Source organism: Martes martes (genome assembly GCF_963455335.1).
Source record: "Martes martes genome assembly, chromosome: 4".
In the NCBI taxonomy this organism is placed as follows: Eukaryota; Metazoa; Chordata; class Mammalia; order Carnivora; family Mustelidae; genus Martes; species Martes martes.
In genome coordinates this window covers 7,664,038-7,691,173 of record NC_137891.1, presented here as the reverse complement: position 1 = coordinate 7,691,173, position 27,136 = coordinate 7,664,038, and the positions used below count along the sequence as shown (strand labels likewise).

Here is a 27,136-nt window from a genome sequence, read left to right as displayed (position 1 = left end):
CCTACACACACACACACACACACACACACACACACACACACACACTCATCCTCTCTCTCTCAACTGAAGGGACGTGCATCCACTGTGCCTTGCAGCCAACCACTCTGAACATCCGAAGACTAAACAAAACCTTTACCTTAAAAACATACTGAGCTGAGCAAGGCTTAATTCCTCATGCACTGACCCCCCCCCCCCCGGGGGGCCATTTATCAAGCCTGTCATCAGGAGCGTGGCTCCCAGCGGGAATACAGAGATCTGCCTCCATCCAACACTCTCTCTCCTCCTCCTTCCAGGACTCAGGAGACAGATCTGTAAGCAAATTATTACCCACCAGGTTGGTCCCATCTCAGGAGGCAATCAGCGGAATGCTACAGAGAAGTCTGCAATTAGGGGAATGCTGCAGAAAAGTCAGCTGGGTCCCCGGCAGATGACATGCGATCTGAACGCTGAAGGTACAGGTGAGGCGGCCAGGAAAAGCGTGTGGGGGTAGGGAACAGACTGTGTCCCAGAGATCACATCCCGCAGTGCAGGTTTTGTGGAGTCTGCAGGGGAGAGCAACCTCAGAGGCAGGGTGGGAAGGGATGTGGTGCAGGGAGCCAGGACCCAGAGCAGGTAGGCCTGGCTCAATGGGCTGCAAGGCCTGAGCCCTATCCCAAAAGCTGGGAAGAGACTCGGAAGAAGCTTCAGAGGGAATGTGTGTGCCCGTGGGGGATGAAGGCGCAGGGCCTTGAGCGGTCGCCGAAGCCACAAACACGTAGGAAGGAAGCAGAGATTCAGACAGGGCCTCTCTCTGGGTGCCCCACTGAACAGCCCCGGCTGGGCCGCTCCCTCCACACCACGTGCCGCTCTAACCAGCCGCACCCGGGAAGCGCTGTCTCCCCAGCCCCTCGAGCTCCGCAGTCCAGTGAGCCCAGCCCTAAAGTCATCGGCCCAAAGGACGGTTTTGCTCAGGGGGCTGACGACCTGGGCTCTAGGGCTTTAAGAACTGGGCCACACTAGCGATTTCCTACCCCTGCCACCACCTAATGCCTTCCTCTGCAAGCACATCAGACTGTGGTCATGCATGAACTGGGGCTCCTTCCAGGTGCTGAAAATGACTAAGAAAACACTTCTCAGTGTAAGACCCAAATCACCGCTCCGCTGGCACAGTGGTCTGATTTTAAAATTGACCTAACATTTGAAAACGACATAAAAATCCTGCGTTGGGGCTTTTCAGAATATTGGGACACAGGCCGTGCTGGGCTCAAGGCTCCGTAGGGCGGCCCTGGGCCATCGCTGTCTGTGGAACAGAGACAAGCCCCCCTCCGGAAGAGAGGCCCAGAAGCCAGGGACGGGGACAGACACCCAGACCACGGGACCAGCTCCGGCACTCAGCCGAGCCCTTCCAGCAAAGCGCCTTCCGCCCCCACAAGAGCGGTAAGTCCCCGCTCAGAGCACGTGCGGAGAGCTGGCCACATGCGACGGAGCTCCACGTCTCCTGAGCCTCCTCTCGGCTCCCGTCTGGGGACAGAGGCCTCCGAGCCTGAGCGTGGGACCTTCGGCGAACAAATGCTGGGTCGGCCACGCCAGCGGCACCCCACTCGGGGACATCACGCATTCACACGTTCATTCCTTCGGCACGCTCACGAGGGACCGGCTCGGAGGTGGCCGGCAGGTGTCCCTCCTCACCGCTCTCCGAAGTGTATCTCAGGTCCTGGAGCGCGGCCACGGCTGCCTGCGTGCCCTGAACGTCCTCTTCGGCTTCTGTGATGTGCACGTACTGGGTGGAGGGCTCCTCGGGGGTTTCTGTGGCCGCCTAGACAAAAACACACCATCTGAGTGACCTTCTAGAAGACCACCTGTTACCGCAAATTCCAGGATAACGTACGGAGACAGACAAATGCACACAAGCAACCCTCTGCAACAGCCCGTTTACCTGGCATCCCTGAGACATCAGCTGCTTCCATAAAAACACACTTTCCCAAACGGAAACTCCTCTTTGCAAATACTGAGATGTTTTCAAAGCAGCTCTGGTAGAAAGCTTCCTGCCACATTCTTGCCTTAGGGACCAGAGTGTGCGGTCCGTGATTAGGGATTAGACACGCACAGAGATTCCTGCATGTGCTCTTCTAATGGCTGCTGTCCCCTCCCGCCGCTGCCCGCGCTGTCCTTATGGGCCCCAGGGCTGGGGCTGCTGGAGGGGAGCCCACGGCACAGCTGCAGGTGGTGGGGGGGCGCGACTACATCGCCCGTGTCAAGTTTGTGGCGCACGTCCCGCACGGAGTAAGAGCTCAGTCAACCTGGGCTGCTCCAGCCCTTCTTATTTTTATACAGAGGAGACGATAAACAAAGGACGGCAGGAAACATATCTGCAAAATTAGGAGCTGTGAAGGGAGGAGGGGCTGAAGCGACCATCTTGGGTGCCTCGTACCTCAGGAGAAAAGAGGTGGGACAGCACTCAGCGTGTCGCGGAAGAGCAGCACGACACTGCCCTCTTTCTGGAAGGGACGGGGAACATCACCAATAAAGAACAGGCAGGAGGACTTGACACAAAATTTACAGGTGCCGAAGTGACGCCCTGTAAGTACCTATTGGTAATGGACCCAGTTCCGAACGCAACGTAATTCTTCTCTTACAGCCAAGGGGCCAAGCGCCTTTCAAGATTCCCAGCCTGACACATAGTACACACCCAGTAGAAATGGGATGAATGCATAAATGAACAACAACAACAAACCCTACTTCCTTGTAAGTACCATGAAGCCACAAATTGCCCAACACTGACTGGGCCCCAGGAATGTGAGCCTGTGAGAAGCGGCACACACAGAATGGCTTCCTTCCCGTGGGGGGACTCTGTCATGGTCACGTGTGTGAGTGACCATCCACCGGGCCATGCCCTTGTCCCTTCACTATCTTATTTCCCATTAATTGACCCTTCAAATCAAATTTAAGTCATTGAACCCAGGTATTAGAACTGACTGACATGTCTCATAAGACTTCTATTTACAGGTTCTTTTCTGATCTGACTCTGACGCCCCCCCAGCCCGACTTATAGTTCTCAGTCGGCAGAGTTTCCAATAGTCTGAACTGGGCTGACGGCACCGCTATGAACCACTGACTGTCCACTGTGTCTCCTGCAAGTTGGTAGATGTAATCAGACACTGGTTCCCTTTTTGGCAAGAACGCTTCAGTTATATGGTCTACTCTAACAGGAGACGCAGGACGTCTGGGTGTCTTCCTTATTTCTGTGTCATCGGCAGGTTAAGGGATGGCCACTGCTGGATCCATGACACCATGGGGGGCTTGCAAATGGCCATACTGTAGATCTTCATTCGTTAGCTGGAAAATGTCTATAAATAGCCTCTCCTCACCAAGTATTTGGTTAGACTGAGGTACAGTTTGTTTTCAGGAAAGGTTCAAAATGACTATTTGACTCTTGGCCTTTTTTTTTTTTTTTACCAAAACAGAGCTGATGCCCTAATACCCTACAAAGGTGGCTGAGTTTCCCCCACCCCAGTGTCAGCAGAAACCCACGGACTGAAATATTCCTGCTGTGCTTCACTGCGCTTACTGAACCAAGCAACAGCCTTGGGGGAACACCTCAGCTCCCCTCTCCCGCCAGCCCGGCCAGCCCCACAACAACCGACGACAGTCCGACAGTCCGGGTCTCCACAGTTCTTCCTGCCCTTAGCTCACACCCCACTCCAGAGGGGCAAACTTGGATCTTCAAGTCTGTGGGAACAGTCCCTCTGTGTAGCTCGGCCAGCATTTTGATATACAGTTAGCACCACTTATTTCGCTCTCCTCTCAATTTTCAGGGCTTGCATTTTTTAAACTTTAGTGTTTTTTTAGTATCATATGAAATATACGTGTGGTTTCAGAATCCAATCTGCACAACCGCTGAGAGATCCTGGCTCGTCTCTTTATCCCCCCATCTTGGTGCGGCCCCACCTCTCCACATGAAACGCTCCCATCTTTTGTAGGACTATTTTATTTTGAAATATTTTTCGAATTACAGCAGAGTTGCACAGATAAAACCGAGAGTTCCTATACACCCTTCACCCAACCTCCCCTCACGGTAACATCTGACACAACCGGGGTACGATTATCAAAGCCCAGAATTAACGCTGGAACCACTGACTTGACCCAGATTTAACAGCTTTCTCCCCAGTGTCCCTTTTCTGTTCCAGGACCCAGGGCTGGATCCAGGGACTCCGTCACCAAGTCGCCATGGTCTCCTCCCACCAGGGACAGCTCCTCTAGCTTTCCTGGCCTTTTGTGAGCGTGACACTCTGCGGAGTCCTCATCAGGTATCTAACCACACATCATTCAGATACATCTGACGGGGCAGACGGAGATTGAGGCCTTTCTGAAGAATACCATGAGGGGAAGGAGCATGCCCCTCTCCTCATCACGTCAGGCAGCACACGATGGCACCACGACATATTACCAGGGACGCTAACCTCTGGCTGCACGGTTAGCGTGGGTCGGCCAGATACCTCTCCCACACAGTTATTACTTTCCCTCTGTGATCCAGGGAGGATCTGGGGGGAGAGATTTTGAGGCTATGTAAATATTCTGTTTCTCCTTATATTCTAATTTCAGCGCCCACTGATGGATTTGCCTGCAGCCATGATTACTGTGGTGCTTTAATGCGAATTCTATTTCCCTCATTCCTCCCACGTATATCCCTCAGCATTCTTCTGTGTGCAAGATCTGTTCCTTCCCCACCATTCATTCTAGTACAGAGTCACTGATATTTGTTTTATTCTCTGAGTTGTAGTACAACACTGCCATTGTTGGGTTTTTTATTTTTTAAAGATTTTATTTATTTATTGGAGAGAAAGCACGTACAAGCAGGGGGAGGAGCAGAGGGAGGAGAAGCAGGCTCCCCACTGAACAGGGAGCCCTACTCAAGGCTCGAACCCAGGACCCTGCGATCATGACCTGAACCCAAGGCAGATGCTTAACCAACGGAGCCACCCAAGCGTGCCGATCATTCTTTATTTAGGTATTTAAATTGTTCTGGGTCTGGCCATTAGGAACTTTTTGGGTGGTCTCTTGTGTCCTTTTGATACACCTCCATCTTTCGGGGGGTTGTTGGGGGAGAAGCATGTTGTTACTTTCTAGGACTATAAAATACCGTAGGATCATCTTACAAACGTTCTGCCAGACCCCTGGAATTAATCACTTTTCAAAGGACCCCAGAGTTACTTTTACTGGAGAATCCTATGAGAGACCGAGATCTGGGCAACAGGTGTGCTCACAGCCACTGAGTGTCACTGCTTCTGGGCTCTTAGCACAAAAGGCTGAGAAACACAGGTACACAGACTGTGTACAGGCACACGTCTGGACTTAGCACACAAGCAATCGTTCCTCTATGTAAAACCATAATACATAACTGGGCTGTGATAAATAGCGTAGTGCAGGCACCTTCTCTCCTTCTGTGAGCGTTACTTTAGGGTACTTTTCTAGCGATGGGACGGTTTAGTTAACGGATGAAGAAGTGCACCAGTAATTTTACTAGATGCTGCTAAATGCCCCCTCATAGAGGTAGTAACATTCTGAATTCCCACCCACAGCACACACGAGCGCATTTTCCCCTCAGCCTCTCCGACAGAGAGGATGTCCAATTCTGGATTCTAATAGGTAAGAAGTTCTCTCTCTCTAGTTTCCATCAACATGTGCTTCGTGTCAGGCTGATCATGTCTTCAGATATTCGAAGTCACCTGCATTTCTCTTCTAGGAACCTTTCTGATCTCTTGCCCATTTTCCTATGGGGTTGTTGATCACTATTTTTTACAAGACTTCTGTAATGTCAAGATACTCATCCTTCTTCCACCATAGGACCACAAGTATTTTGCTGTCATTTGTCTCTTGAGCTTGTTTAGGAGCTCTTTTCCACAAGACTTTTTAAAATTTTTTCTTGTGGTCAATTGTTCTCAATCCTTCTCCTTCCTGAATCTGGATTCTGAGTCATAGTTAGACAAGCTCTCCACACTCTGATTTTAGAAATGAATTCGCTCACTACGGTTTTTCTTCTGGTATTCCTAAAATGTCACTGTTTTTACATTTAAATCTCTGATCTTTTCACTCTTGCCTCTCTCTACACATACAAGCTGCTCATTATTTTACGTTTGTTTCAAGCTGCTGCTTATCATGCTAGTAGTTTTTCATTCCTTCTACTGGATTTGCCAAGAATAGAATCCTGCCATCTTCACACAGATACCTTATTTCTTCCCTTCCAATTCTTTTTTTATTTTTCAAGATCTTATTTATTTGTTGGACAGAGGGAGAGAGAGAGCACAAGCAGGCAGAGCAGCAGAGGAAGAGGGAAGCAGAGGGCCCGACGCGGGGCTCGATCCCAGGGCCCTGTGATCACGACCTGAGCTGAAGGCAGTCGCTTCACCGACTGAGCCACCCAGGCGCCCCCTTCCCTTCCAATTCTTACTGTCACTATTTACTCTGTGTGATGCCCCTCCCAAGTGATGTTTGAGAGCAAAGCTCCTGGGGCGACCTCGTCTTGTTCCCACTCAACAAGACACCCAGCACCCCTCCACCCAGGTAAGATCCCAGTTTTGAGGCCGAGATGCATGGATGCATTTTTCCACCTTAAGGGTATATTCACCCAGCTGTACCTAACTGACTGTTTTTAATCGCCAGATGCTTAAGTTTGTCGAGTGCCTTTTCTGAATGTGTGAAGATAATCATTTCATTTTCCTCCCTAGTTCTAGTATGATGATGGATCATATTAAAATACTCCCTCCTACTGAGCCACCCTTCCTTTGCATTCTGGAATCATCCTCACACTGTCGTGACGTATTATTTTTTTCATGTGTTCTGGGATTTTTTCAAAGCCCCTACTCTTAATTCCCGTATGCTGATGCTCTAGAAGGTGCTTGGATAAGTGGTTCTCATTTGTGGGTGATTTGGACTTCCGGAGACATCGGCAACATCCATGCATTTTTGGTTGTCACAACTGGGGGTCCCACTGGTATTGGGGTGGGAACTTGGGGGGGTGGAAGTCGATGATGCTACTAAACATCCTAAAATGCACTGAACAGCCCCTACCACAGGTTATCACGTCCAAGATCGTAATGTCAGTGCTGAGTTTGCGAAACCCCGCCTTACGTAAGCTGCAATTCGTCCACGGTGGGGACACTTGGTGCTTGGAGAGAGAGACCGCTACTGGCTTTGATCAGACAGATATGTTCTAGCCAGGGGACTGGTTCTAACACCCGAGGGTAAAACAAAGATAGCAGGGGGAAGCACATGCCTTCAGCAGCAGGACAGGAGGGCCTAGAATCGGAAGACAAAGCCCTTCCCAGTTCTTCTGGCGAAGACTCACAACGCGCCCCTTGCCTTGCGTCCCTCCCTCGGACGCAACAGCTGAAACTCTGGAAAGGTGACTCACAGAAGTGCAAATGCCAGGGAGAGACTGGTACAGACATTCTCCGTTCAACTCAGGGTAAGAATTCGCAGGCACAGCCCTGGTCTCAGCCCTCCCACAGGAGACAGGCTTTGGGACGATCTCCTAGTTTCCCAACCAGAAATCCCAATTCTCTGAGGAGCCGCTGTCTGTGCCCAGGACCCGGGCCTGCTCGGTCTGTCATTGTATCTGGAAAGGTCCAGATCAACACCGTGCGTTAGAAACTTACCTCCCACTTGGGGTCTCCTTCATTTTCCACCAACTTGAGGCCATGCTTGTTCTTCAGGTGTCTGTTGAACTCCCATTTGGTACCGTAGACGAAGCTGCACACAGGACACTTCAGACCGCCTGAAGGCACAGAGGAAAAAGGACAAGGAAGTGACTGCAGCCCCGGGCTCCCCCAGCCACACACCTCAAGTCCCGGGGAACGCACAGCGCTGTCTGCAGCGCTTACCTCGGTCCAGCCTCCCTCCGTGACAGAACACAGCAGTGACGGCAAGGATGTGTCTCAGGACAGAGATTTTAAAGCTTAATGATTTTCTTTTCATTTCCGAACGAGCATTTGCAGAGAGTCTAACATACGTGACATTCCAGGTGCGGCGGTGACAGAATTCCCGTGGCCAAGTGAATATGTGGCCTACATCAGTCCTTCATTTTTTTCATTTGAAAAGAGCAAACAACTCAATGCCAGGCTTTCTCCATCATCTTTGTCCCAAAATACTAAGATCAAGAGGCACACTCCATCTCCTTCACATCAAAGGCTGAGCTGTTTGTATAAATTCCCATTGGGATTTCCCCGTAAAGGGCAGATTAAGAAGTTGGTCACATCCTGAAATGTCACTATTTATCGAGCTGATTATGTTTTATACATGTTCTGGGAGGTGTTTGGATGTAAGAGCACGTTAAACTCCAGGTTAAAACAAACAAACAACAACAACAAAAAAAAACAGAAAAAAACCTGAGAATCACACAAAAGATTATCTTTCTAAAAATCCTATCAGGAACAGCAACTAATGAGTGACTGGACAAAATTCACTTTACAGAGCTGTGAGTTAACAAGCAACCTCCAACCGTCGGGGGAGGCGTCCTGGCCGAGGGCCTCCAAACACACACAGACGATCAGCCGGCCAGAGTCGGCCGCCACCGTGAAGCCTCCACCCTGCACCGGGCAGGGGGGCCATGTGAGGGGCACAACTGGTCTCCCTGTGGCCACTGCCAGTGTACTCGCCACCTGGCACACAGACGGGGCTTCAAAAAACACAAACCAGGGCACCTGCGTGGCTCAGCTCATTGAGCCTCCGACTCTTGATTTCAGCTCAGGTCACCATCTCAGGGTCATGGCAGCAAGCCCCGCTTCAGGCTCCATGCTTGGCAGGAGTCTACTTGAGATTCTCTCTCCCTCTCCCTCTGCCCCCACCCTCTTCTCTCAAATAAAATAAGTCAATAAATCAGTAAAATAGAGACACGAACTGAATCACCTCTCTCACAGGTGAAAAACCCTCCAATGGCTTCCCATCAGACCCAGAATAAAATCTCAGCTCCCTGCTGTGGCTCGTGTGACCTACTGTCACCCCTGTGTGACCCCGTTCCCACATGCTCCCCACCCTTCCCCCCCCTCTGGCACTGACCATGCTCATTCCCTTCTCAGCATGCCTGGTGTTGGGGCGGTCTGTACCCCATCTTTCTGCTGCCTCTGCCCCCCCTCTCTCAGACATGCTGTGCTCTCCTGTGTCCTCCCAGGGCCTGAGATGGATTTCTTGCTCACTGGGGCACTAAGGAGAGGGAGTAGAGGAATTCTGTCCTGATGATGAGGTTGTCTTGACAAATTAGATAACCACCGGCACACTTCATGGGGATGCCTAACACGGTGTAAGCATGTCCCAGAGCAAGCAGGATGTGCACGATCTCCTGACTCAGTACCACATCAGCGGCATCTGACAGTGCACGGCTCTGTAGGTGGGGTTTCCTGTCTGTCACCCGGGGTGCTGAGTGACTCCCCAAACAGTCATGAGCAGAAAAGGAAGCCAACCCAGACGGACAACAGTGCATCTCCTCACACCTTCAGCTCACTGTTTCACAGCCTCGCCATGCTAGCAGGGCGCAGGAGAGCATGGCGGGTCCGACAGAGACAGGGAACGGAATCCACAGAAAGACTGGCAACACCATCAACTTCCAGAACATTCCATAGATGAGGCAGCTCAAACAGATGCTTATTTTCTGAAACTTACACACTCTGCATTCTTTTTTTAGGCCAAATCAAATGGGCTTGTTCTTTCCCGCCTAGACGATAATTAAACGTAGTTTTTAGCTTCCTTTATTATCACTTATCAATCATTGAAAATGATGTATTTTCCTCTGATCATCTTTTAAAACTCTCCAAGGTGTGAGAACCTCTGCCTTCTCATTTGGTTCAACTGACATAGCTCTTCCTATAATGACTTAACAAGAGGCAGTGAAATTAAAGACTCCTTCTGCGGGACTCTTTAATGGAAACTAATTTAAGGAGAAAAACATCCTTATATTCTGTTTAAATTAAAATTAATATGATAATGCCCCACATTAATTAAAACTTCAACCTTCGCCACATGGCCTTTAATTAAAGAACACCACATCGGAAATATGTAATCTAGACTAAATGCAGAACTATGTCACTTAATTGACATCAAAGCTAGAAAAATTAATTTCTAGTTCAATTCATTACACTCTCAGGCAATGCACAACAGAGGTCATGGGAAGACTTGGTGCATTTACTCGTGGCACTGATATAAAGCACACACCGTAAGAACCGCAAACCCCAGATCACACTTTCCTCAGAAGGGCAGGAGAAGCAGGCAAAAGCACAGAACTTTAGGTACAATTTGAAAAATCAATCGTGGCATCTTTTTTGCTCTTTTTGGCATGCAGTGTTCTGGAAGAGTTTTTGGCATTAAAATATCTTTGGATCCTTTGTGCTGGGTGACCTTACTGAAAATCCAACTTCATTTCCAGTAACATAACTCCTGGAGCGGCACAGAGCATAGGGCTGGGCTATCAGATCCCAGAATCTGGACCCTGCTCGTGTGACCTACGAGCCACTTCCTAAAACTCTAATGGCTTTGTTTTCTCTTGGGGGAAATGTTAAACCTCCTAGCTTCAAAAAAAAAAAAAAAAAAAAAAAAAAGGCACTCCAGGGACACCTGGGTAGCTCCGACAGTTCAGCAACGATCTCGGGCTGGGGTCTTGATCTCAGAGCCCTGGGATAGAGCCCCACTTCAGGGGGGGTGGGGGGGGTCTCTGCTCCATGGGGAGCCTGTTTCTCCCTCCACCCCTCTCCTGCTTGTGCTCTCTCTCTCTCAGATAAGCAAATAAAATCTTTTTTAAAAAGGTACTCTAGTAGGCTGAATAATGGACCCCCAAAGAGAGTCACATCCTGGAGAAAAAGGATCTCATGCACGGTTGGTGGTGGGAATGTAAACTGGTGCAGCCACCGGGGCAAACAGTATGGAGGTTCCTCAAAAAATACAACCATCATGATACAGCCATTCCACTGCCGAGTTTATGCCGAAAGGAAATGAAAACAGAACTTCAAAGCGTTATCTGTATTCCCATGGTCGCTGTGGTGTGAGCCACAGTAGCCAAGGTCTGGAACAACCTCAGTGTCCACCAACATGAATGGATAAGGAAGACATGATATGTGTGCACATGCGCAGCATACACATGCACACACACACAGGAGTATTAGTAAGCCATGGAAAGGAAAGAAATCCTGACGTTTTCGACAACATGGATGGACCTAGAGGGTATATACCCAGTGAAGTAAGTCAGGCACAGAAGACAAATACTGCATGGTTATCACTAACACGGGGACTCAAAAAGAGAAAGTTGAACTCACAGAAACAGAGTAGAACAGTGGTTGGCAGGAGCCGGAGGACAGGGGAGGTAGGGAGAGACTGGTAAAGAGTACACACTTGTGGTTACAAGATGAGTAAGGTCTGAAGGTCTACAGTGAAACACAGTGACAATCGTTCATAACTGAAGCTCCTGAAAGGAGTACAACTTAAGGGGCACCTGGGTGGCTCAGTGGGTTAAAGCCTCTGCCTTTGGCTCAGGTCATGATCCCAGGGTCCCGGGATCGAGCCCCACATCGGGCTCTCTGCTCGGCGGGGAGCCTGCTTCTCCCTCTCTCTCTGCCTGCCTCTCTGCCTACTTGTGATCTCTCTCTCTGTGTCAAATGAATAAATAAAATCTTTAAAAAAAAAAAAGAGTACAACTTAAAACATTCTCAACAACAGTGAGAGAGGATTAATGTGTAGGTGACCAATGTAGGAGCTGACTGGACGATGAGAATCCTACACTTCTTACAGCTTTGTGAATGACGTCTCAGTAACGCTGGGCGGGGTGAGGGGTGGGAAGCAGTGGGGATCTGTTTGCAAACTGGACTGGGCTCTATTGAAAGAGCTGGGGATCTGGGCCCCCAGGAGCTGACTGTCGGGAATGGAGTGGGCATGGATAAACAGTAAAAACAGTGTGGGGGATTTTGTCATAATGGAAAGTAAATAAATATAGAAAAAGAGAAAATGTTGTTCTGATCCTGATCCCTGCAAAAGGGGAGTGTTACCTCGCACCAAGAAGGGACTTAGCAGCTGGGACTCATCAAGGATCTGGAGATGGGAGATTGTTCTGGATGGTCCAGGCAGGACTAGTGGAATCGCAAGGGTCCTGACAAAGAGGAGGCAGAAGGCGGGTCACCGAGAAGCGACAGGAGGAAGACTCACAGCCACGGCCGGCCGTGAGGGTGGGGAAGGAAGGGACTCCAGGCAAGGCATGCGGGCGGCCTCTGGAAGCCCGACAAGGCAGGAGAACAGTGTCCCCTGGAGAGTCCGGAAGGAAGAGGGATCTGTTAGCAAACCTGACTTTGGCCTGTGAGACCTGTCCTGGACACGAGACCTTCAGAACTATAGGATTATGAATCTGTGTGGTCTCTGGTCATTTATTACAGCTGCAGTAAGAGACTCATACAGGCCCCTAAACCACCATTGAACGAAGGAGCTCAATTATCAAAGGAAACCGGATTCAGAGCACTGCAATTACACAACATAAAGCGGTAAAATGTGGACTCAGACTCTGTGAACATTCTCACTTCTTGTTGTCTTAATTCGGTGCCTGTCCTGGGACCCAGTCAGAGCCCCAGCTCAGAAGCAGGATCGTCGTTTTCGTCCTGTGCGAGCCCCAGGTGGGGGCCCTGGTCACATGGCAGCTGTCAGACAGCATCAGAAGCTCTCTCAACCCCCAGCTCTGCTTCCCAGGAGACCTTCAGGAAAAACAGCGTAAGAGAACAGAGCAGAGGAACAACAGAGTGCATTTTATTATTAGCCAGGCCGGTGTCCCCAAACCCACAGAGGACCACTAGGGAAACAAGAGCTTTAAGCAAGTCTCCCCCTCCGGTCCCTTCACATGCCCCCCCAAAGTCCTGGCATCTGAGACCCTCTGGAGAAGCAGAGAGAAGCACTAAAAGAGAGACAGGTCCAGAGTTAGCCTTGGGTCAGACCAGCAACTAGACCCGGAGACAAAGACACGAGACAAAGTCAACAGCACCCCTCATGTGTGACCTTCCAACAGAGCACCGTGTGACCGACCACTAGCCCATGTGAACCGACGGCTGTCCCAGAACAGCACCAGGCCGCTTCCTCCTCTCCCTCCTCCTCAGCAAGTGCGTGCTTGAGACAAACCTCAGGGGGCATCGATCAGCCCCGCAGCAGTAAGAATCCAGACCATGAATCCAGAGCTGGGTGTGGCTCAGCCACCTGCACACTCTGTCACCTGGGCTGATCACTGCCCCCCACTCCGTGTCTCCTCACTTTAAAACAGGAACAATGAGGGACACCTGGGTGGTGCAGTCGGGAAAGCATCTGACTCTTGATTTCTGCTCATGTCAGGCTCTCAGGCTCCTGAGATCAACCCTCACATTGGGCTCCCCACTCAGCGGGAAGTCAGCCTGGGATGCTCACTCTCCCTCGCCCTTTGCCCCTCCCCACCTGTGTGCACATGCACGCTCTCTCTCTCTGAAATAAATAAATGAATCTTAAAAACAAACAAACAAACAGGCATGATGACCTCACAGGGCCTCTGTAATAGAGAAATTAACATATAACAACCGATGATGACATCACATCACGGCAAGCATCTGTCAGTAATGCACAGAATCTGGCCTTAATATAAAACAGTTTTAAAACTCAAATGTCCCAACATCATATAAATGACTTTTGTGTTAGCTGACAGTTTCTGGATTTCCTTCTGTGCTACTTTTCCTGAATTTGGTATGAAAAGCTACGTTATGGATATACATCAAAGGTGCATACATACACACATTAATATTCTTTTCATATGGTAGTTCAAAATAATGCAAAGATTTTTTTTTAAATTTATTTATTTGTGGGAGAGGGTGAGAGGACACAAGCAGGGGGAGGGGCAGAGGGAGAAGCAGGGTCCCCGCTAAGCACTGAACCTGATGTGGGGCTCCATCCCAGGACCCTGGGATCATGATCTGAGCCAAAGGCAGACGCTTCACCAACTGAGCCACCCAGGGGTCCCAAAATGATGCAAAGATTTTAGCAGATGCCGCAAACGAAGCCTCCTCTCTGAGCCTACTCCTCCCACTGCTTCCCATCCCAACCACTACCCAGCTTCAGTGACCCTCTAACTGTCGGGGCTGGGAGAAGGGTCAGCACCGGGGAGAACCCTTGCATTCTCCTCCCGAGAGCAACGTGGGAGCCGCTGGCAGGAACACACCTGTTCTGTTACAGTCAGAATACAGAGCCTTGGAGGAGCTTCCCAGCCTTCATCCCCAGCCCAGGCCGCAGCAGAGATAAACGCCACCATATCCCAGTGTCTAGCACGATGCTGAGCACAGTAGGAGCACAAGAGATAGGAGCATGGGAATAAACAGAATAGTAAACTCGAGCCATTTATGAAGGGCTACGTGTCAGGCACAGGCTGGGACCTTGGAGAATAAGACTGAATCTCATGGGTATGAGCCTCTCCTCTGCAGAGATGAGGAACACCAACGTTCAGAGAAGTTAAATAAGTCACCCAGGGCCAGAGGGATCAGACACCCCGGCTCCAGGCCCACCTGACCCCCTCCCTGCACTCACGCTGATAATCTGGAGGGACCTGATGGGCCTCTCTGAGGTCACTGGAGAATGAGCGGTTTGCTAAGTGCCATCTCTGTCCTGCTGTGGGCTCCGGGAGTGAGCTAATAGTATGAGAAGCTTGGAGCCCAAGTATCCTGTGCCTGTCACCCCATGATCGAAGGGACCGGCTCGTGAGCTGGCTTGTGTGAGAAAACGCCTCCGGTCCATATTAATGAACAAGGGCTGGGCTAAGAAAACAGGTTAAGAGTTTGTCTGACCTGCCTTTCGATGATCAGAAGTACATCAAATAAAAGCAGGGAACAAAGCATGGACACAGCATTCAGGAGAAGTCGAATGACCAGAAAGCCCCAGATTCTCGAGAATGGGTGCATCCTGAAGGGGCCCAGGGGACACCTCGCTGGCATTGTCACCCCTGTGCCCTGAGGGCCAGAAGTGCGCTGGAGCTGGCTTCAACAGCTCCCAGGCCAGCTGCGCACGCCTCTTCCCAGCTCGTGACATCACACTAGTAGCTTAAAATGGGCCGCAGTCGAGATCCCTCCACCACAGAGACTGGCAAACTCCCTGCTCGTGGGAGGTGAACACTTGCAGGACACTGCTGCTGGGTGCCCGAGCAGCAGCCGTTCCAGGGGGCTTTGGAAGCCCACAGAAAATAATGCAGACTCATGGAGAGCACGACAGTGCCATGCCCCAGAAACATACAAGGAACAGAAACACCTTAGCCTTTTAGGCCCCCTTCCCTACCTCCTGCACAGCACTGTGCACTGACAACCTTCCCCAATCCCTGAGCACTGTGCATGGGAGAACCTCTGTCCACAGCTGATGGCTCTGCCCGTGTCCCAGTGTGACACCGCTGAAATCAGGTGATGGACAAGGAATCCCCGCACGTGGTGTGAGAAAGCCGTAACATCATTCCGAGAAAAAGCTGCATTCTGTTCACGGTTTGTTACTGTTATTCTAACACATATTCCTCCGTATCAAAACAAGAAATTACAAAGTCCCATGAACCTACCTTTTGATGAGAAGAAGAGAAACACAAAACCAGGTGGTGGGGGGCGGGGAATCACTTGCCACTCATCAAAAGAAAAGGAAGAACTCCAGTGGTTCCCGAGGACCCAGCATCCCACACACTGTGAGCACATCCCTCCCACTCTGCCTCTTCAACCCCCTTCCTTCTCCCAGACAGGGGAACGGGGACAGCTCCGTGCTCTGGAGACCCCTGCGCTGTGTTCCTGCTCAACCAGCTCTCTGATTTCGGAGACCAGCCTCCCGCCACGACACAATGGCACAATCAATGTCTCTTACAAGTTAAGAGACATGTCGTTTCCTTCCTCAATATGTCTCCGGCAGGGAGCACTGGAAATGCACATGTATGTGTATACACACACACACACACACACACACACACGAAAGAAGACCAAACACACCCCTGCGAAGATGAAAATTAAAGCCAGACCCTGTCAGGGAAGGCCAAGAGACGACTGTCTGAGGAAGCTAACTGGAAACGGAGGGCAGGCAACAGTTTGGCACCGCAAGGCAATGATGAAAGTTTGGAGGCAGAGAGCGGTGATAGGATCATCAATCAGAGCCCCGCGCGTGTCCCAGCAGCCACAGTAAAGGTCTATTTCCTGCCAATCCGCCCCGACAGTGTGAAGGAAATGTTAAAAGGAATGTCTTAGCCTGCTTCTCCAGCAATCTACGGTGACTCGAAGGCAATTGGTTCTCTCCTCTGTGATTTCCAGGATGGGGGTCATCAAAAATGATGCAATGGCTCTAGAGATCTTAGATGTTTTCAGGAGGGGTTTAAAAAAAAGGAGGGAGAGAATGAAAACACACTGAGTGCCACTCAGGTGTTCTCTCCTCTGACCCCGTCCGCCATCACACAAGGCGGCCCCTACCAAGCTCCATTCTCAGGTGAAGGCCCTGAGCTGGGGAGGCCAGGTAACTCGTCCGAACACGCAGCTAAGGGACGAGGGCACAGAGAAGAGCCAGGGCCCCCCATGACACCAGCTTGGTCTCCAGCTCCAGGAAACAGTCACTGAAACACAAGGCACACACTCCCCATTGGCCCCGAGGAGTGACTCTAAAATTATCCCGATGCCGTTAACGTTTGATGCCGTTATCTATTTCCAAACATCAGCCCTGTCACCGAGAGGGCTGAAGGATTCAGTCAATTCATTTGTTTTATATGGAGATGCATTTCACGGAGAGCCCAGCGAGCGGAGCCCGCAGCAGCTGGAGGGTTAACCGCCCCACAGCCATGTTCACGACGGGGCGGATTTCTAAAACGGTCCTTGGTTTCTAAGAGTCATGGGACTCAGGAAGTAGTAAAAACTGCTGTACTGTACGCGGCCACCATTTTCTTAGTTGCATTAGTGAAGTGCAGATATAAATACGACGGCAGTTCCCTGTGTGGCAACAGCACATGAGCTAAACCTTCTCAAATGGGAATATGTGATCATTTACTGAAAGAGGCAGTGAAAAAAATCGCCCATACTTTTCAAAAATAGTAGCAGTTTTCATCCATTCTCTTTTCTGTTTCTCTATTTTCTTTTTTTTTTCTTGACAGAGCGAGAGAAGGGGGAGGAGGGACACTCTTACGCAGGCCCCACCTCCGGTGCGGAGCCCGATGCGGGGCTCCGTCTCAGGACCCCAAGATCATGACCTGAGCTGGAAGCAAGAGTCGGACCCCAACCAACAGAGCCACCTAGGCGCCCCTCATTTGTTCTCTTCAGTTTAAATGTTCTAAATGGTTTATCCTTTTCAGGGTGAGTAAGTAATCGGAGCACACAATAAATACTTCTGGATCATCGAAAGAACCTCACCTACAGATATGTTTGTTGTGGCTTTACTCATAACTGCAATAAAGGAAAAGTCTGGAAACCCTCCCGTCCAACAGGAGCGCGGCCAAATAAATGGGGTCCTGCCACTGGATGCTGGATCCCAGAAAGCCTTTGGGAGTTAGAATGAGCGAGACCACGTGTCAAAAGAAAACAAAATGTTCACTTTAGCCATTAACTTTCATTTCCAAAAAGGTCCACAGAGACAAACAACAGAAGGCAATACTGAACGTTGTGGGGCGGGTAGTAAAATCTGTGCGTAAGTCATGACCTCTTTCATTTCAGATTTCCAGCGAGGCAAGAAGGAATGCTGATACACAGGAGAGGAGTTGCGGGGGTGGAGCACAACCGTGACCATGGAGAATGAATAAAACACGCCCAGGCATCGGGACGGAGTTGTAAGATGCCCCAGCCCGGCCAGGGGGCGCGCCGCCTACCTTGCTGGATGAGCGCATCGGCCGCCAACTCCCCGGTGCCCACGTTGGCGTACTCCTCATTGGGGTGCTTCCTGTTGTAGTGTCGCTTCAGAGAGCCAGATATGTTACAGGAGTAGTGGCAGTGGGCACAGCGGAAAGGCTGTAGGGACAAAGAGGACGGGTTAGGGAAGGAAAGCCCCAGGGGAGATCCAGACCCAAGGAAGAAGAGGTGTAATTCATCCCAATGTCCTCCTCCACTACTCTCCCACCCCAGGGTGTCTGACATCCCCAAAGCCTGTGATGCGCAGGGTGCACCCTGGGGATAGGCTCAGGGCGGTGGGGGGAGGGGTAGGGATGATGCTCAGAAGGCTGAGTTCTCCCTCCACGAGGACCATACAAGGCGTCCCCAGAGCAGGAAGGGTCTCTGCTCAGTTTGGCTGCTTTCAGTTCTTGTCTTATTTTGGCCTTAGTTCTTGATCAAGAAAAAAATAATGAAAGAAAGCAATACAGTAATCTATCATTTTTCTTTTGTTGTTGTTGTTGTTCAAGGGAATGTCTTTCAAAGTAGCTCCCCTCACAATTAATTCCCCAATGTACTTGCTTCTTTAACTAAGTCATTTCCCCCACAGCATGTACCTGCAAGCACGCACATATACACACGCATCCACCCACAGCTGTCCAACATTAGGGAAATCCACCTGGTCAGTCCACTTCCAACCCCCGGAACCCACGCAGGGCAAGCGCTTTCAAGGTAAGGATGCAATGGGTCATGCAGCATTGCTGCCACCTTGCATTGCTTTGGGGGGCTCAGAATGAGTGGTGGGGAGGAAAGGGGTGGCTGCTCAGGCCTCTTGGGGAACCCAGTGGGACCTGGCCATCAGATGAGTGATGGAGGGACATCCGGACGTCCCACGCCCTGACTCTCAGTGAAGAGCGTTATCAGTATCCCTCTGAGCCACATGCTCTCCGACCGTCCAGCAGACTGCTACATGAATCCAAGGTGTGCATCCAGGGCGGCCTATCTGGGAACACAAGCAGCTTGGCTGCCCGCAGGAGTAGGAGAGAAGGAGCAGTCCATGGCGGTCCCAGCTTTCAGTACAGGGGGTTGGGGTGGGACGATGAGAAATGCTGGCTTTCTCCAAGGTTCTGTCCTTGGCTCTGTTTGTTCTCCTGCTGTGGTTCCAATGATCATTTCGCCAGCTTGATATACATCCAGCAGTGATCTCTCCCAAACCACAAATAGGAATTTTCCACCATCTTCCAGATATCTCTACAGGGAAGCTCTCTAGGCCCCTCCAAATAAACACACACAATTCCTGACTTACTTTCTGCAAAATCAGCTCATCGCTCGGAGGCAGAAACCTGAGCACCATCCTACACTTTTCCTTTTACTATTCAGCTAATTATAGAGTCTTGTCCAGGCTCTCTCAGAAACCGCTCCAGAATTCACCCTGCTCCCCGGTCTGTCACAGCAGCACAGAAAAAAGCTCCATCCCAGCCTATGAAGGAAACGCCGTTACTCCCCTGAGGGCCATTCTCAGAGAGAAAGACTCCAGAAAGTCAACGCAGGGACAAAGCCTGAGATGCTCCCTGGGGACGCTGCCGTCCACAAGGCCACTCTCTGCTCACGGGATGCTCTGCGCCACACTCCACGTGCTACACTGGGCCACGTGGCTTAGCCCACAAGGACTGATTAAACAAAAGGACCTGGGACAAAGGCAAAAATTAACCAGGCTCTCTCATCTACCTACCGAGCAGAGAACAAGATGTCTAAAACCCCAGGATGTGATTATTTGCAAAGTTAAAATAGAAGCTAGAACACTTTGAAGTGCCTTCATCTCCTAAATAAGCAAATATTATGAAATTATTTTTGGAACACTGGCATTTACACAGACTCAGAAAGAACAAAGGAAATGCTCTAATGCCAGCATTGAGTGGCCAGCCGACCTAAGAGGCAGGAAGGGGCAACCACAGTGTGATCTGGTCCTACAGACTTAACTCCAAGCTCCAGAGACAACTTCACCCTTCCTGAGGCCACGAAGATCAGCTGCCTTGTGAAAGTCACTGGATTTTGGGCCCCAGGCCCAGCCTGTGACCCTCCCAAGGAACCTGGGTACAGAGGGATGCATCCAGTAGGCCTGAGGCTGGAGGCTGCCCCACCCCCCATAGCGTCTTGTAAATGTTGACTATTATTATCCTGTGGTCATTTGCAGAGTCAAAGGTTATAGCATAAAATGATAGGGAAAAAATCAGAAAAGTAACCGTGAAAAGCAAACACTCCCAACAAGAGAAGCCATCTCCCCAGGATTTACAAAAAATAATAAAGTGCAGACGGTTACATTTTTGCCTGCTGAGGCCAGGGTGCCCAGGGCGAGGGCACTGAAATCCCACAGCTTCCCTCCTGGGGACGGCACGACCAGGGATGCCAGGCCAAGAGCAGGCGGAAGGGAAGGTCCCGGAAAGTAGGAAACGGGCCATCAAACACAGCAGGGGCCAAACCACAGAAGGAGCAAGATACAGTTTCAGAAAACATTCTGAGCACAAGGACGGTCGGGGGTAGCAGGGGCTCCTGACATGGGCCCTCTCCAAGAGCTAAAACCACCAAGTCCCCAAACACCGACCAAGGCTTAGCGAGGACCATTCGCAAACCAAAGCTGCTGCTGGGACAGCTGGGTCCACCTCCTCGCAGCACAACTGGCCACCATCCACTATCCATGAAGCCTCGGGCACACACCTGAACTTCTGGCTTCTGGGTTTCCTCCTCGGAGATCGGGGCAGGGAAAATACTGACGGCACATGACTACTGGGGGGCCCACAGAGGTTACACAGATGGTGAGCAAGTGTTCAGAAAGTCCGCTCTGTCATCACCACCACCGGCACATGGTGACACTAAGTATTCGAGCTCACCACTCCGTGGGCTTTTCCCGCCCAGTATTCTCCCAGGAAAGAGCCCCCCAAAAACCAGACTCACCCGCCTGCATCCCCACGCTCTGCTGGGTGCGTGCTCCCTTGACATTGTACGCAACATATAGTCCAAGGTCATGGTCCGAAGCCACTGTTCCTGTGAGGTCTCCCTTCTCCCTGCCCGGGCACCCCTTACAGTTTTTGACTGGTTTGCTTTTTACGGCATTTATTACCTTCTAATATAACACGCAATTTACTTATTGTGCTTATGGTCTACTCCCTCCATGAGAATACAAACACCAGGAGGGCACAATTTCTTTTGATCACTGTTACTCCAGCACCTGGACCAGCTTGCAGGGACCAAGCTCAGGACTACTTAAAATGAGCTGACCCGAGAACACTCCCTCGGGACCAGCGCTCTACGGCAGAGGCCGCCAGCTCCCGGATCCCCACAGGCCTGAGAGAATTCGGAAGGAAAGATCAAAGAGTGAGCAGAGGGCATGACTAGGGCTATGTATACATTGTTCACCTGTCTTCATGTTTCCGTTTTCCAGGATTTCTAGAAGAGAATGTATGTTTTAAGTAATCAGAAACATGCAAAGGTTAAGATAAAAACCAAATCAAACCAAACTGACCACAGGCCCTGAGCTTGACTTCTGCCCAAGAGCACCTCATGAGGAAGGAGAGCGCCTGCACAGGGGCTCAGGGTCCTCGGCTCAAGGCCTGAGTCTGGAGACTTTGTCTCCTGCCAAATCCCACAGCCACTGGGATGGCCAGATGGCCCACACTGGTCTCCCAAGCCTCCTCGCTGACCTGTCTGCATTTCCTTCCCGAGAAAGATCATTTAAAGGGGTACACCAGACGGACCTTGTCATGTCTCTGCTCAAACTGCCCAGTGGCCTTCTCCTGGACTTAAAAGAGCCCATGCCACCCCCCCTGCTGGGGCCTGCGTCTCCTCTGACCACAACCCTGTGCTTGCTTGGCCTGCATCACTAGGCCCCAACAGCACGGACTCCTTTCTCAGTCTGCCCTCTGGACAGAAAAGCCCACCAGCAGACCGTCCCAGGGCGGCACAGCCATGGACCAAACTCAAGTCCCTGATGGGTCTATTACCGGAACCAGTGTCCACATCAACGGCCCCAGGGCCCTCCAGGTCCCCTGAGAGTGCGCAGAGCCACCGAGGACCTCACCTGCCACCCCTCTTCAACAGAGTCGGCTGCCCCAACCTTTCCATTCCTCCGGCTTCCTCTCATGCTGTCAGGATCCTCCTCCTTCCTTAACAACGCTCCCACCCTGCCGTCCTCTACTTGGGCAACCTCCAGGACAACTTCAGGGACTGAGGTGGGTCCCCCTACAGGTGTTTTATGAGGCATCCATTTCTGCTCTCTTCCACAGTCCTCCTTCTACCTGAGTGTCTTGGGGCAGGCTCTGTCCCCTCTCAACAACCTTGGAAAGAACCAACCGATCCTAACACTGCATGAACCAGAATAAGAGGGGATGTGACGGTCTTAGTGTGGCAGGTCCTGCAACACGTGTGTGTGCAAACCAGGTTTTCCTGAATGAGCAGACCGATCCACTTGTATTTGGTGCTGATCCACTCATTCTTTTTTTTTTTTTTTTAAGGATTTTATTTATTTATTTGTCAGAGAGAGAAAATAAGAGAACACACAAGCAGGGGGAGTGACTGCAGAAGGAGAAGCAGGCTCCCTGCGGGGCCTGATCCCAGGACCCCGGGGTCATGACGTGAGCTGAAGGCAGACGCTTAACCGACTGAGCCCCCCAGGCCCGATCCTCTCATTCTGAGCGCAGCCTCAAATCCTAGATCCCCAAAGCGTGAGCCACAGGGATGATACAAAAGAATATACACCCCCTCCCCGGCATCCCCTTTGCTCTGAAAGAAGACAACCGTGCTAGGCGTCACAGATTTCAGCCAAATTTGATGAGTTCAACATTTCCTTTATTCCCAAGTGAGCAAAGATGCCTATGCATTGTCCTGTAGGTCATAAAAAGGGAAATGCTCACCAGAGAAGCTCCTATTTCTTCTTCAGAAGTGTTAGCTCACAGGCTACTCCTGACCCCCCCGCCCCGTTTGCCTCTGAAACCTTCTCTAGGTCCCAGGAAGATGGGCGTCTCCCTCTCCTCCACCATCCACCCCAGCACCTGGTAAAACCCAGGGCTCTGATCTTGCTCCAGCATGACTGTCACCGGCATGGCCACGTCCCCACAAGCTGTGGCCCTTTGAGAGTAGAATCCGCACTGGACATGCTTGTCGGCGCGTCCCTGGAGCCAGCGCAGGGCCCAGCATGGTGGGCCCTTACTACACTCGTGCAGCTAAATGAGAAAGAAAATCACCTTTCTCTTTGTTAGTGATTCATGTGAGGTCAGTCCAGCAAACCATCCCAACAACAACAGAAACTAAAAATCTGGGTAAGACTTTTTTCAAATGACGTTAAATTTAAGAACATTGTTTAAAAAGATTCAAGAGAAGGGACATGTGGGGAGAAGGGGCAGAGTGAGAGAGATTTTCAAGCAGACTCTACGCTGAGAGCAGAGCTCAACATGGGGCTCTATCTCAGGAGCCTGAGCTCCTGACCATGGGATCACGCCCGGGGCAAAACCAGGAGTCAGATGCTTAACCAACTACGCCACCTAGGGGGCCCTTGAACTTAAGAACAGCAACAGGCATTGTAAGGGTGGGACGGGGCGGGGCTGGCTCAGTTGGAGAAGCATGCAACTCTTGTTCACTGGGGTTACTGAGTTAAAGCCCCATGCTGGGTGTAGAGATTGCTTAAATAAATCAAAACCTTTAAAAAACAAATAATAATAAATAAATTAATTAATTAAAGACATTATAAAGAGTGGGGAAAGCCACAGAACAAGTGATTGCATTCACAACATGTGACCAAAAAAATACCCACACCCAAAATACAGGTGACCCCTTAACAACGGGGGGCCGAAGCACCAACCCCAGACAGCCGGAAGTCCACCCACAACGTCTGACTCCCTGAAAGCTTAACTAGGAGCAGGCTCTGCTGACTGGAAGGCTTACTGGTTCCAGAGAGTTGAGTAACATATGTTGTGTCTAAGTATACTATCCTGCATTCTTAGAGTAAAGCAAGCTTGAGAAAAGAAAATGTTATTTAAAGTCATAAGGAAAACACATTCGCAGTACTGTATTTATTGAAAAGACTCTGCACGTTAAGTGGACTGTGCAGTTCAAATTTATGCTGTTCAAGAGTCAACTGTATGTCAGAGGTGCCTGGGTGGTTCAGTGGGTTACACATCTGCCTTAGGCTCAGGTCATGATCTCAGGGCCCTGGGATCGAGTCCGGCGTCCGGGTCCCCATTCAGCGGGGAGCCTGCTTGTCCCTCTGCTTCTACCCCTCCTCCCCTATTCCCTGCTCTTTCTCTCTCTCACTCACTCTCAAATAAATAAAATACTAAAAAAAAAAAAAAAAGTCAGCTGTATATAAAGGATTCCTGAACACCACCACTCAATAGAAAAATAGAAAAGTATTTGAATGGTCCACCAAAAAAAAAAAAAGAGAGAGAGAGAGAGAGAAAGAAAAAGAAAAAGAAAGAGAAAGGAATCCAAAGGACCAAAAAATAGATGAAAAGGGCCTCCACCTCATTAACGATCATGAAAACGAAACAAAACCACATAGGAAGGCAACGCATGCGCACAGGGCCACAAGGCAGAGTGTGATGCCACAGAAAAGCGAGGGAGAGCTCCAGGCAAGAATTCTGAGCAGTCTTGCCGACATAATGTCCAGCAAAGAAGCCAAGTTCCAAACAAACAAGCATGCAAAACAACATACATCCCACACACAGATCCACAGACAGCTGTAACATCAAGTTCAAGGGTGTGCCATGCTACGTTACTTGTTTAGGGATGCGCGCACTGGTGGTAAAAGCACAGAGAAAACAGAGTAACTGTTAGGAGAAGGCAGGCTAGTGGTCGCCTCTGGGAGACAGGTGGGGTGCTCTCAGGAAGGCCCCGTGGAGGGAGGGACCTGACGACAGGCAACGGTCCCTTTCTGAGCAGTGGCATGCGTGTGTTCACGTCACTGTTCACGTCACTATCATCCGTCACACCACACATTCACGCGTGTGCAATATTCTGGACTTACGTTCCATCTCAGGATTGGAAAAGCAAAAACATAACAGATGATTAAATGGGTAAATATGTGACATAAAAACCCCTCTTCACAAGCTTTTTGATGGTTATAGAAACCAGAAGGTGCCGAGAAGGACACTAGCACCCAACAAGCGGGAGCCGTACTTCATACAAACGACAGTAAGGACGACACTCACCCCCGCCTCGGAAGGCGGGATTTTCAGGTTTACGGTCTCTCGTCTGTGTGAGGACAGTGACACCAGAACTGGGCCAGTGTTCGGACACACCGACCGTGACCCAAAATGTCCAGCGAGAAGCCTGCCGTGGAGTGTCTCACCGGAGACCCGATGACAGGCCAGAGGAAATACGAAGTGTAACTCCGGCACTGCCAGCCTTAAATCAAGTGACGCGGGGGAGACACAGGATTGCACACGAGCCTCCCCGGGGCTTCGGCGCCAGGACACCTAGGAGATTTACGGCAGCCCTTGTGCCGCAGAGAAAACCCGACAGGAAGATGAAGTCGCTTTCATTAATGACCAAGGTGGCCACTGACTCCCCAGAATGCAAGCCAGCACCTGGCCACCCCGAGCAGCATGCAGCCGGGACCCCGGGATCCCTGCTCCATCGGGGACATAAGAAGGCTTCCACCCAATCAGAGCCTGGACGGCGTCGGCCAACGGAGGTCTCCCAAGCCACTAGGGAGGATGCAGCGCTCATCTTCCAGATGGGGACGCAGAGGCCCCGGAAGCTTAAGTGGCTTGCAGACTCAGTCACCAGCCAAGCCCAGGGTGTGAGTGAAGGTCCATCTGAGCCCGAAGCGCACGCACCAGCCGCTCTCCTGGGCACCAGGCGCACTGCCCGCAGGCCCGTGGCAGACAGGCACCCCTTCTGGGCCATCTGTCTCCCTGCTGATGAACTGGACGGACCGTTTCTGCAACTTTTCCTCGTACATTTTCAGTTTCGCAAATGGCTTTATTGCCAATCACAGGATCCACAAGAAGGCATCGCTGTCACGGTCGTATTTCCAGCACAGACAAGCTCTGGTGGCCCAAACCACTCCCCTTGCCGTCCCCTGGCCTCCCCAAAATTCCTGCCTCAGGGACCCGGCCCTGCACAGCCCCTGTGTGGACGGCCCTCAGTAGAGCCTGCTACCTGCTGCTCCCCCCAGAACTCTGCGTTAGGCCGAGTCAACAACACACGTACTGAAGAGCCCTCGTGCCTGCATTTCCACAGATTTCCAGAGAACACACCGGACAAAGGCCACCCGCACTCCCTCCAACAGGAACCTCCACGGAGAGAGCTCTTGAACATAATACGACGACGAAGCAAGGCTGTCGGCATCCACTTCCAAAAACAATATGCTCACAGATATTAAACCTGCTCTTCGCTGAGACAACTCCCGACGGGCTGATGGAGGCTGCACATCTCCCAGGGCCTACCTCCCGGCAGGGGGTCTACAGCATCCTCTGCCCTGGGGACCCTGCTTGGTTGCCCCAGGCCCGAGCGTCTCCCCTCTAAAAGCAATGACACGTGTTTGGGCTCTCTCTAACCTCACTGCCCTGCGCTGCTCTGGGAGAGGAAAAGCCCTGCGGGCTCAAGGCCACCCGGTGAACTGAGGACAGAGCAAAGACCCCAGCTGGGCCGCCCCGTGGTGGGAGAGCTGCTGAACCCGTGTCTTCGCGGCCGCAGGCCTCGAAGGGGCTCGGAGCCCTGGCTCGACCTAGCTGTCTTCCGTGACGCATCTGTCCCACTGAAGTTCTGCAGAATTTACTCATTTACTCATCGGGTCACTCCACAAATATTTATTATGTGCCGCCTCCATGCTGGGAAGAAAACACAAACTAAACCCAGCGCGTCACAGAGCTCACATTCTCGCTCACAGACACGTCACACATAACCCACGAGCTCCAGCGTCAGGGAGAAAAGCAAAGCCTGTGAAGTGAGCCGGGGGAGGTGAGACACCTGCCCAGCCCCTGGGAGAGGAGCGGCGGGAGGAGCAGGAGCAGGTGTGAAGCCGGGTGAGGGATGGTGTGCAGAGCCCTGCGTGCGGCAGGGAGCGTGCAGAGGACAGGGGCACAGGGAGCCTCGCGCCCGGTGGGGCGGCCACACGGAGCCAAGTGAGAGGGCTGAGCGGTCACTCTGAGGCCTCTCAGGAGCCATGGGAGGGACAGCTGTTCACAGGGTTCACTGAACCATTTTTTTCTACTTTTGGTTTCTCTGATAACCAGCATTTACCAAGTTGTTTCACAAAACCTAAGTGCTGGGAGGCCCGCTGGGGAAAGAGAGGAGGGACTCCTGCGGCCTAATACGTCTGAGGATCCCTGCCT

The 27,136-nt window shown here is 51.1% G+C and overlaps 1 protein-coding gene across 4 annotated transcripts in view; it reads right to left on the bottom strand.

The window, feature by feature from the left end:
- The window catches only part of ZFAT (zinc finger and AT-hook domain containing), a gene marked incomplete at its 5' end in the record, with an annotated part of 150,664 nt that overhangs the window by 25,920 nt on the left and 97,608 nt on the right, over positions 1 to 27,136 (bottom strand). For 2 of the 4 annotated variants that reach the window (XM_080801837.1, XM_080801840.1), the window contains 3 exons: positions 1,669 to 1,795; positions 7,635 to 7,753; positions 17,810 to 17,948. In XM_080801837.1, the coding sequence (XP_080657963.1) occupies positions 1,669 to 1,795; positions 7,635 to 7,753; positions 17,810 to 17,948 (385 nt within the window). The remainder of the gene's footprint in view (positions 1 to 1,668; positions 1,796 to 7,634; positions 7,754 to 17,809; positions 17,949 to 27,136) is intronic. The other 2 variants (XM_080801839.1, XM_080801838.1) reach the window with 2 other exon arrangements.